Consider the following 17442-nt stretch of genomic DNA (forward strand, 5'->3'; position numbering starts at 1 on the left):
TCCACTTTCGGCCACTATGTAAATTTTGCTTCAGAGCATGGCGCACTTCCTGGCTTTCTTTAATAAGCTCTCTTTAACGGCTTAAAACATATTGTTTTGTTGTTGTAAAATTTATATATATTTCATGTAACAATGTTGAAAAGCCCTGCTGCTGTTGATTGTCTTGCTGTGAGGTAGTTTGTCATTTCACCACAATGTGACTTTGCTAGCTTGAATGTAACCTTAGCTTCAGAGGAAATGTTTGGTGTAACCTGGTTACCGACTGTTAGCTGAATGATTTGTTTCTGTTTTAGACTTAATGGGAGCTTTTATGATGACAAAGAATGCTGTGAGAGCTAATGCAACTCTGTGTCATCACGTACATTTATTTTCATTCATTTTGTGTTCATAAAGCGTTGTGTGTTGTTTCATTTGTTGATTGTCGTTGCCAGTCTTCTGTATGCTGTCCCTGTGTTTTAATGGGAGCTTTTATGACAACAAAGGTTGCTGTGAGAGGTAATGCAATTCTGTGTCATCAGCTGTCCACAGTGTGCTGCCCGCGAATAAACGACTAACGAAGCCAAAGAAAGAAGGCCTTTGCCTGGTTAATCACACAATGCAAGAGAGAGTACACAAGCCACTACACATTGTCACCTGGCGCAAAGAATGAAGTTTTTTGTTAGCTTAGAATTAGCCCTTAGGAAGCACGTCCTCCTCCACAGAGTCCACCATGTTGCACCGTCTACAGTAGAATAGAACAGACAAACCAAACACTGGCTCTTGAGAGGGTCATTTGCATTTTATGTTACCTGAAGGCCACCAAAGAGCCCTATTTCTACCAAAAACTTTTGTGATTGTACCTTTGGAACCAAATGTAGTCCATATGGACATTACCTACACCCTACCGTTTCAAACACAAATAGTACTGTTAAATGTAGGTGTTGTCCCTCACTGCTCCTCCATTTCACTGTTTTTCCTTGTTTTTCACCGGTGATACAGAATGAAGTTGTGGTTGCATGCCAACATTTTTTAGAACAAAACAAGAGCAGTCTGGAGTGAGAGTCTATGGGATATTTATAGATATTACATTGAGAGAGTTTGCGCATTCAGTCCTCAGGCAACAGCAGGGGTTTAGTGCTGCAACATGGCGCTCATTAATACACATTTTTTTAACCCTGAAAGATCCGCTCATTACTTAAAGTGTATGACATCCAAGAGAGAAAGTAAAAACAGATAAATGGTCAAAGTTGTCATGTTGAAATTCAAGGTGTGTTGATGGATTGAAGTTGTTAGTGCATGCATTGAGACACTTTAAAAATAAAAGTTCAACCTTAAAAGTTGCTGGCAGTTGGCCCAGTGAATTGATACAAAGGCTGTGAAACATTATTTTATTTTATATAGTTTACTGATGTATGAAAAACTTGTCACAGTATAAACAGTGGTTAAAGAAGCCACAGCTCAGCCCTGAACACAGCATGTTGATTCTCTACTGACCAGTCAATAGAATGTAGTGTTTCACCTCAACATTTTAGTACTGGATCTGTGTGCTAGGTATCTCAAATGAGGGGTGACAAAGAGTGGGACGGTAGGCGGTTCTATCGGTACCATCCACAACTTTTCACACTGTAAACGGAAGAAAAATGTGTACTGAACTGAACTGACCTGCTTGGTGGAAACAGGACATAAGTTCCCTACACCCTCACAAGGGGAGGTGATGGAAGGTTATTCAGTTGGTTGTAACTTGCAACCTACCACTAAATGCTTCACACTGCTCCTTTAGGTGGATGTAATAATAGATCTGAAACATTTACAAAAAACATTGCTTATTCTGTAGTTTAAATTTACATACACAAGCAAGCAGAAGGGTTATAAATTTGATAAGAAAACTGTGCAGGCAATATTTTAGTCCTTTGGTGATTTCTCTTACATACACACAATAGTGCAACAAAAAATTCAGAATGATTTTGCAATTTTTTTTCCACAATTAACAGAAAGTTTTGGACGGACATGAGTAATATGAACTGGACCGGTAGGTGTGTCAGCCTCCCTCTTACACCATGCCTTCTTTAGTTTTAGCATTTCTGTAGATCATCAGTAAATATCCCAGGGCAATGAGGAGGAGGGCAATGAAGAGGAAGAGAATGCCAGCCCAGGTCCCTGGGGGCAGCGCCTTCTTCAAACCAAGGCTCTCTGCTGGAACCATATTGCTCAGACTCAGCATGTACCCCAACGCCCAGCCCACGGATGCTCCTCCTGCCTGCAAAACACAAGACGGGACACACTAAAACCAAAGCACACCGTGGACAAGCCTACTGATGTCGGTGCAGTAGGCAGTGCTGTTGATAAGGGTCAATCATTTAAATACAGACTGAAATCCCAGTTAATGATGAGCAAAAAAGTTTCATATATTTCCTTTACTCCTGACCTTTTTCTGAAAAGAAATGGAAGGAAGAGAGTCCTCGTCAAAACGGTAGCCTTGCAGTAAGAGGACCTGGACAAAATTGGAGATGGCGCAGACATTCTTCATGTATTTCTCTTTCTGCTTTGTCTTTTCTGTCATCTGCAAGTGGAAATATTTTCAGTTAAGATTTTTATTTTGTTACTCTAGTCTGAATCTACAATCACTGTAGAAATTTCTAGAACATTCAATGCCATGTAACATTTAGGCTTGGTGGTTGGAATGAGAGTCTGCTGGCTAACTTGAGCATGTTAGAATTCTTATTTATCAGGGCTGGGCTCAGAGAGCTGGGTTCTGGAGAGTACCTCAAAGATGCTCATGTTGCAGACACGTCGAATTGCCTCCTTCATTTGACTTGGGGACTTGATGGGGATGTTGGTGAGGTGGTTGAGGTAGCTATGTGTGAAGTAGAAAGCAGAGAAAGCCTGTGGAGAGGATGGGACACTCAGTCATGCCAGTGCGCTCACCTGGGAAAGAATAGTTTTTAGATAAAAACAGTTTGGAAAACACAGCTTAGATTGAAATTCTTTCAAATAATGAATCATAACAAAACAAATGTCAGGAGAAATGGGTGGGATACAAAATGCTGTCATCTACATATGAAGAAAACTTTTAGAAGATCCCTTTGGACTTGTGCCAGATTTCTCCATTCCATTCCATATGTTCTATTATATGAGATTTATTTGGCAGACACTTTTGTTCAAAGTGCATTTAAACTCAAAATGAACAACAGCTAGATAAGGCTTGAGCAGTATCATGGTATAATGGTTAACCAGGTAAACAAACTTATTGTATGTTGTGCATAGCACGCACCACCAGAGCTCAGACTCTGGTCTCTACTGGTGGAACAGGCAGCTGACCTGAAAGACACAGTGACACCGAGTGGTGGAGGGAGAAGATACAGGCATGGAAACAGCTGGCGGCCAGCAGTCAACAAACTTGGTTAATTAAGGATTTATTTCAACCAAACCAGAGCTGGTGATTGTTGGAACAGTGGACTTACTAAATTACTGACAAGAGTAAGGCTGCAACTAACGATTATTTTGATAATCAATTAATCAGTCAATTATTTTTTTGATTAATCGATAAATCTGTTTTTTAAAAAAATAGAAATAATAATAAAATGAGCATTTTTTTCTCCCATCACTTTGCTCAAAAACAGATTATCATTGACAACAGTGCAAAAAATGCAGTGCACGAACAGGGTGTTGCTTGAACATCCCTAAGCTGTCAAAATAATATTAAATGATAAATAACTACAAAATCAAATATGAAACAATTCAAAAACTAAATGTTGACAGCTTTTACACCATACTGTTACGTTTCCTTACTTAGACAAAAAAATGATGTATGTTCAGTTTCGCCGAACTGCAGCGTCTTTCATGCTTGTGGTTTTCACACATGCAGCGTTGTTGCAACGTCGCTGCTGTGTCACAGCCCACAGATATTAGTTCTGTATTTCCAAATTTATAAGCACAAATTCCTCTCATTTATGAAGTCGTGCAGCTCCTGCACGCCGACAACATGGTCCTGTAAATGTTTTAAAATAAAATGCCTTGTGTCAGCAACTGATGGGATTCTGTCCACAGAGACGCTGTAAGTGCGATTTTATTTTGAAAGGGAAGTGGGGAAGTTTGAGTAAAACAGCGGTCTTTTATTTCCTCATCTCTGTGACAGGGAGCGACTTTTAAACTACAGTAAAAAGTGGTATAGAGTCAATATATTATCATCAAAACACCATCTTCACTGTTTGTTTTTGTAGACAAACCCGCGTTGCGTAAAAAAATCGGCAAGCCACCGTTTCTCTGGATGTGCTGCAGCTGACATGCAGTTCACACGCTCCTGACTGCTACAGAAACGGTGAGTAATAATTGCGCAACACAGCAAATCAATAATTAATAACCAACACATTTAATAATCGATTCTAATCGATTTTATCCATTTGTTGTTGCAGCCCTTAACAAGAGTAACGTAGACGGTTTGGGTTTGTTTTACTGTGTTTCTGTCAAGTTTTAATAAAGTGTGTTTAATGATGATTTAACAAGGCAAGTGAGCTTTGTCAGTCTTCCGTGATCAAGATAGGTTAGGGCCATACACATATACCGTAATATACCCTGGTAAACATACAGGAAGGTGTAAAGGTATATAATATTACATAAGCCAAAGTCTAAGTCAGATGTCTTCAAAAAGTGCCGTTTCAACCCTCCCAAATTAACAGCTATAAGTGTGTTGGAAAGCTCTGTGTGAGAGCCCCAGTGAGGGGTTTGACCCATGGCTTGGAAGTAGGAAGGAGCAGTTCATTTTACTCTTCTGTAGATGGGAGTCATCATTCAGGTCACCATCCAGGGTCACTACTCAGGGTTCTTCAAGTCACAATCGGCACCACCACAGTTAAGTCAATGAACAGTCAGTAGACCTACCTAACAAGAGACTAGAGCCATGCAAGCATGTGGTGCTTGAGCTAAAAGCTAATGTCAGCATGCTAACATTCTCATAATAACAATACTGTGGTGGTTTTGATTTTTTGGGTGGCTTTTATTTTGGGTGGAATACCTGGGATTTTTGTGCGCTGTGGTGGTTCGCCCTTTTTTGGCTGTGTTGCAGGGGCTGGGCATGACTTCTGGGTGCTGGAGCTCACAGCGCACTTCCTCACCTGCATCTCATCAGTAATCAACCACGGCTTAAAGTCTGCAGCTTCGCAACATCGTCAACATGTGAGGCTGGTGATCAGAGGCTGATGGAGAACAAGCTCTACATTAAACCTGAGAAGTGTGAATTCCATTCTCCCTCCGTCAGTTTCCCTGGATACGTCATTGCCAAAGGACAGCTTCAGCCAGACCCCGCCAAGATCCAGGCTGTTACCGAGTGGCCCACTCCCACTTTTCGGAAGGAACTACAACGTTTCCTGGGATTTACCAATTTCTACTGCCGCTTCATCTGGGACTACAGTTAGGTAGCTGGCCCTCTCATCTGCTTCCCTTCCACCAGTACACCTTTCAGTTGGACAGGTGAAGCAGACCTCGCGATTGCTCACCTGAAAACATTGTTCACCAGTGCACCAGTGTTAGGTCACCCTGACCCTTCCCTGCAGTTCGTGGTGGAGGTTGATGCCTCTGACTTTGGTGTTGAGGGCCGTCTTATCTCAGAAGTCCAGAGACTCAAAATCTCCATCCCTATGCCTTTTTCTCCTGACGTCTGTCCTCAGCTGACGGAAAATACAATGTGGGAAATCATGACTTGCTGGCAGTGGTTCTGGTGCTGTAGGAATGGAGGCATTGGTTAGAAGGTACTGAGCTCAGCTTTCTCATTTGTACTGACCATAAGAATCTCGCCAATCTCTGCTAAACGCCTCAACCCCCAACAAGCCTGCTGGTTCCTGTTCCTCAGCAGATTCCATTTCACCCTCTCCTACTGTCCCGGCACCCGCAACCCTAAACCTGACTCTCTCTCTAGGCTTCATTCTCCTGCTTCCAGTTCCTGCCTCCTGCGTTTGAGTTTTTGGCAGCTTGCTCTGTCTGTGCCCGAGGAAAGGCATCTCACCAACGTCCTGCTGGCTTGCTGCGCCTCTTACCTGTTCCCAGTCGTCCTTCGTCACACATCGTTGTGAACTTTGTCACGGGCCTGCCCCCTTCGGACAGTAACACAGTTATTCTGATGATTGTTGATTGTTTTTCTAAATCTGTGCGCTATGTTCCCTTGCAGAAGATGCCCTCGGCCCTTAACATCGCGGGTCTGCTGATGGAACATATCTTCAGGCTACATGGCATTCCAGTAGACATTGTTTCTGACCGTGGTCCCCAGTTCACGTCCCAAGTATGGAAAGCTTTCTGCAAGGTGGTGGGCGCAGCAGCCAGTCTTTCCTCAGGTTACCACCCCCAGACCAGTGGCCAGACAGAGTGGGCCAACCAGGATCTGGAGGCGGCCTTGCATTGTGTTGCAGCGCACCACCCCGTTCCCTGCAGCACCTTCCTACCATGGATCGAATATGCCCACAACTCTCTTTCCTGCTCGGCCATGGGTATGTCTCCCTTTATGGCTTGTTTTGGTTACCAACCCCCTTTATTTCCCGACCAGGAGGAGGCTGTGGTGGTTCCGGCTGTGGGGGCTCACCTCCGTTGAATCTGGGGGTCTGGCGAACGATTCGGGCTGCCCTTAACCGCACCGCCGAAAGGAAAATATGACTGGCCGATCGCCATTGTACTCCAGCCCCTGACTACTGCGTGTGACAGCAGGTGTGGCTTTCCTCTCGTGACCTTCCCCTCCAGACGGAATCACGTAAGCTCACCCAGATCTTCAAGGTCATCAACCCTACCGTGGTCAAGTTAAAGTAGCTGGCTTCCATGAGCATCCACCCTGCCTTTCATGTATCTCTGCTCAAGCCTGTTTTCTCCAGTGACCTCAGCCCTCAACCCCCCTGGCTTGTTAACGGCCACCCAGTCTCCTCTGTGTTTTTGGGTGGCTTTTATTTTGGTCGGAATTCCTGGGATTGTGTATTTTGTGTGCTGTGGTGGTTCTCTCTCCTTAAAGTTTGCAGCTTCGCTTGACTCTGGTGCCAGATTTTTACCTTCTAGCATGTGGTTAGATTGGCCGCTTCACTTTTTGTGACTTGCATTACAACTAGTGTTAGTACTTAGCCTGAGAAGAATCTCTTGTGCTCATTGTTTTTTGTATTTTTTTCCAGTGCCTCTTCCTGTGAGCTCCAGCACCTCTTGACCCAGCCTCTCGCCTCTGTGTGCCGCCACTCGCTGTTCCCCTTCCACTCTGGACTCCACCATCTTCCAGCCTCACCAGCCCCGCCAGCTCTATCCACCTGCTCGGCTTCTGGGATTCCCCTTCTCAACATTCCCCATAATTTCTCCATTAACTACCATTAAACCCTTTATTCATTCATTCCCATTGTTTGTGTGTTTGCTCCTGGGTCCTTCCAAATACCACCATCCTTATTTGTTTTGAAAATATTTGGTCATAATCCAAAGTATTGGATAAGTAAATAGTTTGACCTAATGATGGTGCTAAAATCTGATAGATCTGATAGACAAATTTTGGATTAAGAATGAAAATGGGTAAAAAAAAAAACTGTCAAGAAGGGCATACAATTAACAAGAAAGGAAACTGAAAGGTTTCCACCCCTGCACAATGTTGCCACTTTCTTCAGCATTCTTCAACAAACTGTGTATTGATGACTGTTTCTCAGTGTTTTTTTTTCCCAGGAAGCAATGTGTTATGATATTTATGTAAAGAAGTGACATTTACTGTTAACATTATGCGGTGGAGAATGAGCAAACATGGCAACTTTAGCAATAGTTATGTTGGTCTATGTTGTAACTTTTGGCCCCTGTGTCACAATTCCTCCTCACCATGAAGCTTCCGCTCACATTGGGCTGGAAGACCCCATCAAAGGAGCACTTGGAGTAAGAGCAGTGGTCGAAGGGGAACATCTCTGTTATGTTGTTCAGGCAGTTCTGGTATTCTCCTGTGCCCACCACTGATACAGACATCTGGGGGTTAAACTTGGTCAGTCTGGAGCCATTAGTACAGGGAGAATGAAAGACATCCTCCCCCAGCTTAATAGATATGTTGAACTCTTTTGGATAACAGGGATGGAACACTTGGGGTTTTACACCTTGGGCCTGAAAGAGGCAGAAAAATTAAAAGTTAAACATTTTTCTAGTAAATATGAAAGAAAAGTGAAGCTGGTGACAAGTAACCCTTTAATTCCAAGTTAACTGGTAGAAAAAACAAATGTTCACATTTTACCAGCATCTTAAATTGTCTGATAGTATTTCCATATGTGCAATAATACATTATATATTTCAGTAGTGTTTACCTACAAATATTTTAGAATTTCTCATAAAACAGGGTCATATTTAGATTGACAACCAACCAATTCCAAATGATAGAGTGTACATGAGAAGCAGCACAGATCATTCCTAAACTTATCAGTCCCTCCAGGATTTTGCAATGTTGCAATCATAACAATTAACGCAATTACTGCCAGTCCCTGTGAACTCAGTGTGATCTTGCGATTTTGACCTATTACCACTACTTGCTGGCAAATTTGACTATTTAAAACAGGTAAAATCGTCTTTAATTGCACACTGCAAAATTCGATAAGCTGATCTTACTTTTTGTTCAATTTATGTTTACTTTATATCTAAGTGTTAAGTGTTAAGTGTTAAGTTTACTTAACAGTATTTAGCTGTATTTACTTCTTCTTTCAAAATGTTAGCAACTTCAGTCATCCAAATTAGTCTGACTTAACTTGATATAACAAAGAGGATTTTTGGAATTGCTGATGTTAGCAGATCTGAGATTTCTGTTTTCTTTTCTTTTTGAAAAATTATTTTTGGGGCTTTTCATGCCTTTAATTGATAGGACAGAGAAAGCGTGAAAGGGGGAGAGAGAGAGGGTGACATGCGGTAAAGGGCCGAGGCCAGAATCAACCCCATGGCTGCTGCAGAAAGGACACAGCCTTTGTACATGGGGCGCCTGCTCTATCCACTGAGCCACCAGGCACCCCCAACTTTTGTTTTCTTGACATTTAAGACTATACTAATACGACTGACCATTTTTCAACTGGCAGAACATAGATATTTAGCACTGTAAAATTAGTTTACTGAATTTGCTAAAACTGAATGATTAGTTGAATTAAACTTGTCATTTTTAAGTTGTCACAACTTCACAAAATTAAGTAAATGTCAATAAATGTTCAAGTAAACTTAACAATTAGATATATAGTAAACACAAACTAAGATTGATTGATTGATTCATTCATTGTCCATAACCACTTGTTTTCTCAAGGGTCGCAGGGAGGCTGGAGCCTATCCCAGCGGTCATTAGCATTAGGCGAGAGGTGGGGTACACCCTGGACAGGTCACCAGACTATCGTAGGGCTAATGAGTAGTTATATTTGCTAACATTTTTCAAGGCAATCAGGTTCCTAGATATTTTAAAGTAAAATCAACTTGCCAACTTTTACAGTGTAGAGCTGAATTCAGCATATTGATTCACCCAACCCCTCTGTCTCTCTCTGTTTGTCATGAGACTGCTGCTGTGCCTGTGACCAGCCTGTACTAATTCCAAACTTGTAAAATAGCGCTGCTTAGTCAGTGCTTTTGGCATAAGTGCGCAAGGCCATAACGCACCTATTGTGTGCATGTGAAACGCTGCTGGACAGCTTCAGCTGATAACATGGCCAGTCGCACATGGCTATTTGTATGAAATGTAATGTGCATGTGCAAAGTGCGGCCATGATGTTACCGTTTTTACAGGATCAGTGCATTGCCAGTTTACACGGTGACAGAAGGGGTAGTGTTTTCAAAAAATTACGCTGTGAATCCCGGCTTCAAAAGTTTACATTGTCAGGCCCCCAAAACACCATTGTCTTTGAGCAAAAGGCCAAACCAAAACAAAAGTTTAACTTTCCATACAAGAACTGTTGCCATGTAAACGGCCCCTAAAAGGACATATAACAAATTACTATAAAAGAATTGTATTAATCCTGTCATTCGACTGTATGCAGGCATTTTTAAAACACTGTCACACCAATTCTTTGAGAAGGTTTGGCACAGCAGTTTAGTTTAATCTATGTACACCCTTCACTCAGGGCACTCTGGTTCAGACATCCTTGTTAGCAAGTGTACTGCAGTAAGACAGTGAATTTCTGCAAGGACCAGGAGTGCTGTTATTGATCTGATCTCAATCTCATATTGCCAAGAAGAAAGAGGATCTTTAGGGCATAAATAATGAAAATCTTGCTGTTTCTCATCAACAGCCATATGTAACACTTGATTAACAGTACCGTGATAAGATGAGCCAGCAGTTTCCGCAGGAACTGGTCCTGACCATAGCACAGGAAGCTCTGGGTGTATAGCCTGTAGCTTCGTCCATAAAGCTCCAGCTCTATCACATTGTCCTTGTCTTCCACCTCTTCGGAGGTCTCAAAAGTTATCTGTGTGGAAGCTCCACCCAAATCCAAAGCTCCAATTGTCTCCCTGCCTGGATTCAGCCAGCGCCCGACAAAACCATACTGAATGACAAGAAAGGACATGTCAAGATATAATAATGTGAATTATGTAGGACAATTGAAACTGACCAGTTTACTCTGAGGAAAACTTCCAGCCAGAAACACTGAAACTTTCAAAGCCTCTTGTGTGGAATCTTTTAGCCATGCAACCAACATGAACTTAAGGATGAACTTAAGGTAATGTCAGTCGCTCACTGTCCGTCAGTTGGTCCATCATTGTGGTTCAGAGTGTCACAGCTCTATGGGTTACCATATTTTATAGCACCTATACAGGATGAGTCCTAATGACATTGTTAATCCTCTGACTCAACCTGTAATGTATCTTGACATGTACTTGATCGATTGGCACAAAGTTTGTTGCAGTAATTCATGTCTCTGGGATGTTGAATCCTTACCTTTGGTGCTCCAGTGATCTATTGGCATTACTGTGTAAAAATTACACCCTCAGCTCTACTTTGTGTTTAGTGCCATGTTACATATTGGTATGTTAGCACACTGAACTAACGGACTGTACCAATACCCAGGTAGTAGGTGAATGTTTCCTGTAGTGGAAACATTACAATACACTGTACAATTGATGCACACTTTCCCCATGTCTTTTCATAGTGGTATTCAGGAATAAGTTTATCCTGTCTGAGGATGTGCCTATGTGGTGGGCCTTGATTGAGCAGATGCCGTGATCCTGCTCGACGCAACATTCTACTGCCATCACTATGAGTCATGCCTCTACTATTATTATATGCTTGGGACTGTTATCAACGCTTACAATATTTGCATGTAACATCACATGCTATTATAAATAGCATTTATTCATTTTATGTCCACTATTGTTATATGATATGTTATTGTTACCATTATTGCTGTGCATCTCTCCCCCTTTCTTCCATTCTCTCTTTCTCTTTCCTTTTTGTCATAATTGTAATTCTATTGTTATTTACTATACTATACTATACTATATCTATTGCATGGCTGTCCGTCCTGGAAGAGGGATCCCTCACCATCCTCTGCCGCTCTTCCTGAGGTTTCTTCCTTTTTTTCCTCCGTTACAGGGGTTCTTTTTTGGGAGTTTTTCCTTAGGTGATGTGAGGGTCTAAGGGCAGAGGGATGTCGTATGCGGTAAAGCCCAAACTGTGTTTTGTGACAATGGGCTTTATAAATAAAACTGACTTGACTTGACTTGATTTGATATCTAGGGCATAATATGTAAACACAAAAGTCCACGAATAACACAGCGATATGTGATGACTTGGGATGAGAACATGTTGGTAGGACAAGTTATACACAGTTGTCCTACATTCCAGAAAAGCAGAAATGTTATCTTATCTAGTGTTTAAGCATTTTAGACTGGATTTTTTCCTCTGTGAAACATTCTCTGTGTGTTGAACAGAAACATCAGAACTCACCTTGACAAAGTTTTCAAGTAAGTAGTTGACTGTGACCCAACCATATGCCCCCTCCTCCTGTCCACTCAGGATGGCTGCCTCTTTGAATTTGAAAGGGTAAGAACGCAGTTTGTTCTCCACTTCCTTCAGTACTCGTCTGGACTCTGTAGCATTGACTTTGCTATTACAGAGTGGTGAGAGATACATGGGGAATACAACAATATCAAATCCCACTGAAACCCATTTTCATTCATTCGTGCATTATTGATAATGAATGTGGTAGATATATTCGTGTATTTTTTTATTTTTTTTTAAGAGGATTCTCTACTGACTTCAAGAGCCTCATGCCTGCAGTAGCTCCCAGATAGAGTGGAGCTTTCTGGTGCCTGGATTTGGGGATTTCCTTCATAGCATGGTTCAGACAGGCCTCCAGACTTTTTGCTGCACCACCGCGAACTCCTGCATAGCTGGATATTCCTCCACCTTGACAGAAAGGGAAAGCAGATCTGCTTACAAAGAACTCTGCCTGACCTTCTCAGAAATTGGACTTCCTTGTCTTAAAAAATGAATGATAAATGCTCTGGTTGGTGTTTCCAAAGAAACTCTAAAAACAAACCAGGAACAAAGGGCAATGACTAAGATGGCCCAAATGGTATGGTGAGGAAGTGGAGCACTCAGGAACAAAAGTCTTACAAAAGACATAGCATGTTGACCTTGTTTTTGTAATATTCATGGATATGTTTCTGTAAAATGACATTATAGAAGTGGAAGTGAGAATTTCTGTGCCACCAAGACAGTTTGGGGTTAAGGGTCAGGTCAGGCATACAAAAAAACTGTTCTTTTTCTCTGGTGGTAACTACACAGAGAGTTTTGTTTTACTTGTCCAGGATTGGAAAAATAGATCTGGTAGATCTCTTGAGATTTGTTATGGAAGTAAATGACATTTCTGAAAACTTCATTTGCAAATGTTTTTTTTTTCCATGCTGTAAGCATTGCAAGTTGAACTGCATTCTATTGTGATGAAATTTAAGCTTCAGAGATCAATGGGTTGATTTCAAAGTTTGGAAAGATAAAACCAAAACCATCTGCAAAGCAAGTTACCACAACAGAGAATTGAGAGTTAATATTTATATTTGTTATATTGATGGTTATGGTTGTACAGGGTTAGACTGGCATCAAACATCAAAAACCTCAAAGAAATTGATCAATGTATGTTTCAGCTGAGACTGTAGGTGACTGTAGGTGTCTCAGGCAGTGCTTCCTGCCAGGCCTAAATCTCACCACAACAGGAATGTGTTTAAGCTGCCCAAGGCCTCAGCCCATGTGCCCTCTGTTGTTGTTGCCGTGCCGACCATTGAGGGCTGCGGTGGGGTGAGTCTTTTCAAAGTTATGGAAATGGTTAATGGTGAATGGTTTAACCAATGGGATGGCCTGTGAATAAAAATCTCCACACATGCTTTTGAACATGAACATGTTTGCATCACATTGTACTGTATTGTGTTACATTACGCTGTCATGTGATCTTTGATATCAAGCTGGCTAACATACAGACAGCAAGCTCTATATGACATTGAGAGAGCAGAAAGAGAGAGTGCTGAGAGAGGTAGGAAACAGGAGCACAACTTTGCAGAGCTGGACACAGATGTCCAGCAGTTAAACAGAAATGTAAAGCAACCACTTCCTACAGAATTAATTTAATTGGAGAGACACCTATTTTCAATATTTAAAAATGATTATACATTAATGTTATTTTGTACTTTGATTGAGTTTTTTTTAACAACATCAGTCTTTATAATAAATATTAAATATTTGTTAATTATCAGAATTTTAACCCTTTAAATGTCAGTTTTTTGTCATGATGTCACTATGTTTTAGATTTAAAAAAAAGAGAGAATATTTTCAATATACGACATGCCAAGTGGATTTTTAGTCTTTTTTAAATTATTACAGCCTGGGATATATCAATGATTTGCAGCAACATTGATTGTGACAGTGCACCTTGTGGAAATAGCATATGTTTTCTCCATATGCCAAATATGGTAAAAATTACATCATCAGGTGGAATATACTAAAAATTTCAAATTCAGAGGCAAAAGCCCAGAATGACACCCAGTAATAATACAATGCATATTTTTATGCACTGATGGCTGTGGGATCAAAAATGACAGTTTGAATGGGTTCCAATGGAGCATTAATTGCACTTACCAGTGTGAATGTAACAATTTAGTTTCCACAGTGTATTTTAGACTTATTGTAGGAACTGAGCTAGAAATTCACTGATTTAACTTAAATACACAATCTTGCCAAAATTGCTACCATATACATGAACACAGCCAAAATTATCAAACATGTGAAGAATGGAACAGTCTGTAAGGATTAAACAACTCACCTATGTGTGTGTGTGTGTGTGTGTGTGTGTGTGTGTGTGACAGATCTACTTGTGCACGTCGTTTTTCAAAATGGTTTGCGTTTATTTTTTAAATAGCCCAGGTCTATTTAGGTGTACTTTAACAGTAGTTTTAGTTGGTACAATGGATATCGTTTTTATTGAGTTTAATGTTTTTCAAATATTTAGTCACTGCTGATTTTAGTATTATTTTCAGTTTTAGTTGAGGACACTAACTGTAAAGCAGTGATGCTGTGTCTGTTCTACCAGCCTCCTCTCACCCTCTGAAAGGAGCTCACCTGCTGCATGACACTCGCTGTGCTGCGTAACTATACCAGTGCCATTTTGCTTGTCAGCCAACCATTTGTAGACGTACATAGAGGTGTGGGATGAGCCTGCATCCAGAACAATCCCATACTGGAACACACAGAACATTAAATTTCAGAAACATATCATACAGCATGCATCAAGACCTCATTTAAGCTTTAGACAATGCTCCACAAAACATCATATAATGCTTTGCTGATGTTACATATTGCCCTAATCTGAAATCTGAGATGCTTCAGAGCACCTCTGATAACACAGGCTCACCTGTGAAATGTGATCTTCGTACATGTGTATTAGTATAAGCAGTAACCACTCTGTATTATGCAGCTTGTGTTCGATTCATCTGTGAGTTTGCACTTTGCTGTGGTAATGACAGGATGTGGCTGCAGCAGGCGACGTGTCAACTTTGCAACTTTTCTTTTAACTTATGACCTTTAATGGTTGATCTGAGTCTTTCTGCAAACAGTTTCCTGCTATGAGACTATTGCTCTGATAGCATGGGTTATGTTGTAATGTATTGTGGTGTCTTAACTCATTCAGCAGTACTGACTTTGTTTCTCTTTGTGTGCTCTTTTGCAATGACAACTTCAAAGCATCAACTTCTATTCAAGCATTATATCTGAGGCAAATGCTGCATACACGATCAATTTCTGTACCCTTTACAAAACTACTTCAATGTGTATACAACATTAACTAAAGGAACTGCACATGAATAACGGTCCCAAAAAGAATCTCAAATAAAGCACACAAACAGCTTCTTTCATCTCACGCTCTTTCTCTGTTCCTGTCTGGTCTTGGCTGTGCTCAGTTTTACTTCCCTCTACAGAACACCTTTTAACTGCTGAGGTTGGCATCCACTGCCTGTCAGGCAAAGTGCACAGCTGCATGTAAAAACATTCAAATCAGTTCATTCAATCAATTTTTTTTTAACCCTCCACTGGACTTTACTGAAAAGGGGCCTGCCCTCCCACAGCATGTTCAAATAGTATGATGGTATTAAATTAGAACAACTTTTCTGCAATTAAAAACTGTATCATCTGAATGGAATGCCTAATGTGCACAACCACACATACATTAACCCTTTGAGATAAAAATAACCATTAACCCTTCATTCTGAGGACTCTCTCTCTCTCTCTCTCTCTCTTCTTATCTCTTTTTTTTGGCTGAAAAACATGTTTTTTATTGGTATTATTAACATTTTTTATTTTGGCACTTTTTTCAGTTTCCATTTTTTTTATTGTTGCCAATTTCAGGTAATTTTCTTGTGATTTATATATTTCTTGCTAATTTCTGGGTAATTTCTCTTGAAGTTCCCGATTGCCTTTTTTCCCCACGTTTTTGAAAGAAATCAACTCAATTTGCTAAGGTGTCAAAGTTTTTAATTGTGAAAGGCGTCTGACTGCAACACAAAAAAACGGATGTTCCAGGTTTCAAAGGGTTAATTATCCCGACAGACCTGGTGTCCTCTGCATGTGGCAAAGCACACATAATGGGCCATAGTGCGAAGTTTAGTTGTGTGTATATTAGAAAGGAGGGCTGGGATAGAATATAAATCTGGCATTAGAGAGTGTAATTAAAGACCCCTTCAATGAAGCTACACCACCTCTAATACATTTCATACAGTTCCTAATAAATCAAACTGTACCTGTAACCTGACAGTTATGAGATGATGCAAACAATCATTCTTTTAGATTACCGTGTTCGCCGGTGGTTCCTCTATGTCTTTAGCCGGAAGGACCACCAGCAGGATCCCGATGATCGGCAGTATAAGCAGCACAGCCGCAGGGATGAGCTGGGAGGGTCGGAGAGCCATGGTGGACTAGAGACTGTGTGGGGGACTAGAGACTGTGTGGCGGACACCGCGCGCTCGGATGATCCAGGCTGCTCTGCGTAAAAGCGCACGAGAACTTACGCTCAGTAAGGAAACCCACAGATATAAAGGGCGTGCATTAAATGGTTGCCGACTGTGGGCGAGGTCTGAACTTTTGACGTAGAATTCTTCCTTTCACCCCTGCACGCGCTTACGGGCATACACGCACAACGTTTGATGGAGAAGTTAGCTGTTCAGTAGGAGCCCCAAAGTGTTCATTATTAAATAAGTGAACAAGTTATTATTATTCAATAAATAATCAGAATCACTTTTATTAGCTAAAGGTGTGTTCAAGGGCTTTGACTCAATTCTTAATTTTAATATTTATTTATTTATTCAATTACTTGTGTCATTGCTCTCAAAGTACTTACATATATAGACAGAACAGCGTTTGTCAATGACATTTACATTTTTCCCAATTACATTTAATTTCATGCCACTTTATAATGATACATTTTAGTTATTGCTTCTCAGTGGTGGTTGAAGCACTGGAGAGCCAGCCATACTTGAATAAAACTACAGATATCTTACCAGTGTATGACTTTGTTGAAGACACCTTAGAGTATACTTGTGTAAAAGTCTTAAAGTGTCTGGAATCAGGGGACTCAGGGGACCCCAGGATCTCTGAGGTCCTAGGTGATGATGGTCCCCAGGAGGTGGAAGGACTCCACAGTGGAAACAGGGGGGTCACAGAGTGATGGGGGCGGCAGCCATCTTTCTGAAATTCAAAACTATCTCCACTGTCTTCAGAGCATTAAGCTCTAGGTTGTTCTCTCCGCACCAGGTCACCAGATGGTCAACCGCCCACTTGTAGGCAGACTCATGCAGACATGCGAACTTGAGGTGCAGCTGTTGAGGTGCAGGGAGAAGAGGAGAGTAGAGGAGAAAGAATGCAGCCTTGAGGGGAGCCAGTACTGACGGTTCTACAGTCAGAAACATGCTTCCCCAGTTTCACCTGCTGCTTTCGGTCAGACAGGAAATCTGTGATCCACCTGCAGGTGGAATCAGGCACGT

The 17442-nt window shown here is 41.2% G+C and overlaps 1 protein-coding gene across 1 annotated transcript; it reads right to left on the minus strand.

Moving 5' to 3' along the window:
• Window positions 1-1353: 1353 nt before the first annotated feature.
• On the minus strand, window positions 1354-16501 carry LOC121944585 (ectonucleoside triphosphate diphosphohydrolase 2-like). Its single transcript, XM_042488419.1, has 9 exons — window positions 16255-16501; window positions 14531-14648; window positions 12178-12328; window positions 11867-12026; window positions 10239-10466; window positions 7795-8067; window positions 2743-2862; window positions 2405-2539; window positions 1354-2236 (listed from the first exon to the last, which is right to left on the minus strand). Exons 1-9 carry the CDS (start codon window positions 16369-16371, stop codon window positions 2030-2032), a joined length of 1509 nt encoding a protein of 502 aa, XP_042344353.1. The 5' UTR covers window positions 16372-16501; the 3' UTR covers window positions 1354-2029.
• Between the last annotated feature and the right edge of the window lie 941 nt (window positions 16502-17442).

The sequence above is a fragment of the Plectropomus leopardus genome, chromosome 6, assembly GCF_008729295.1.
Source record: "Plectropomus leopardus isolate mb chromosome 6, YSFRI_Pleo_2.0, whole genome shotgun sequence".
NCBI classification, from domain to species: Eukaryota; Metazoa; Chordata; class Actinopteri; order Perciformes; family Serranidae; genus Plectropomus; species Plectropomus leopardus.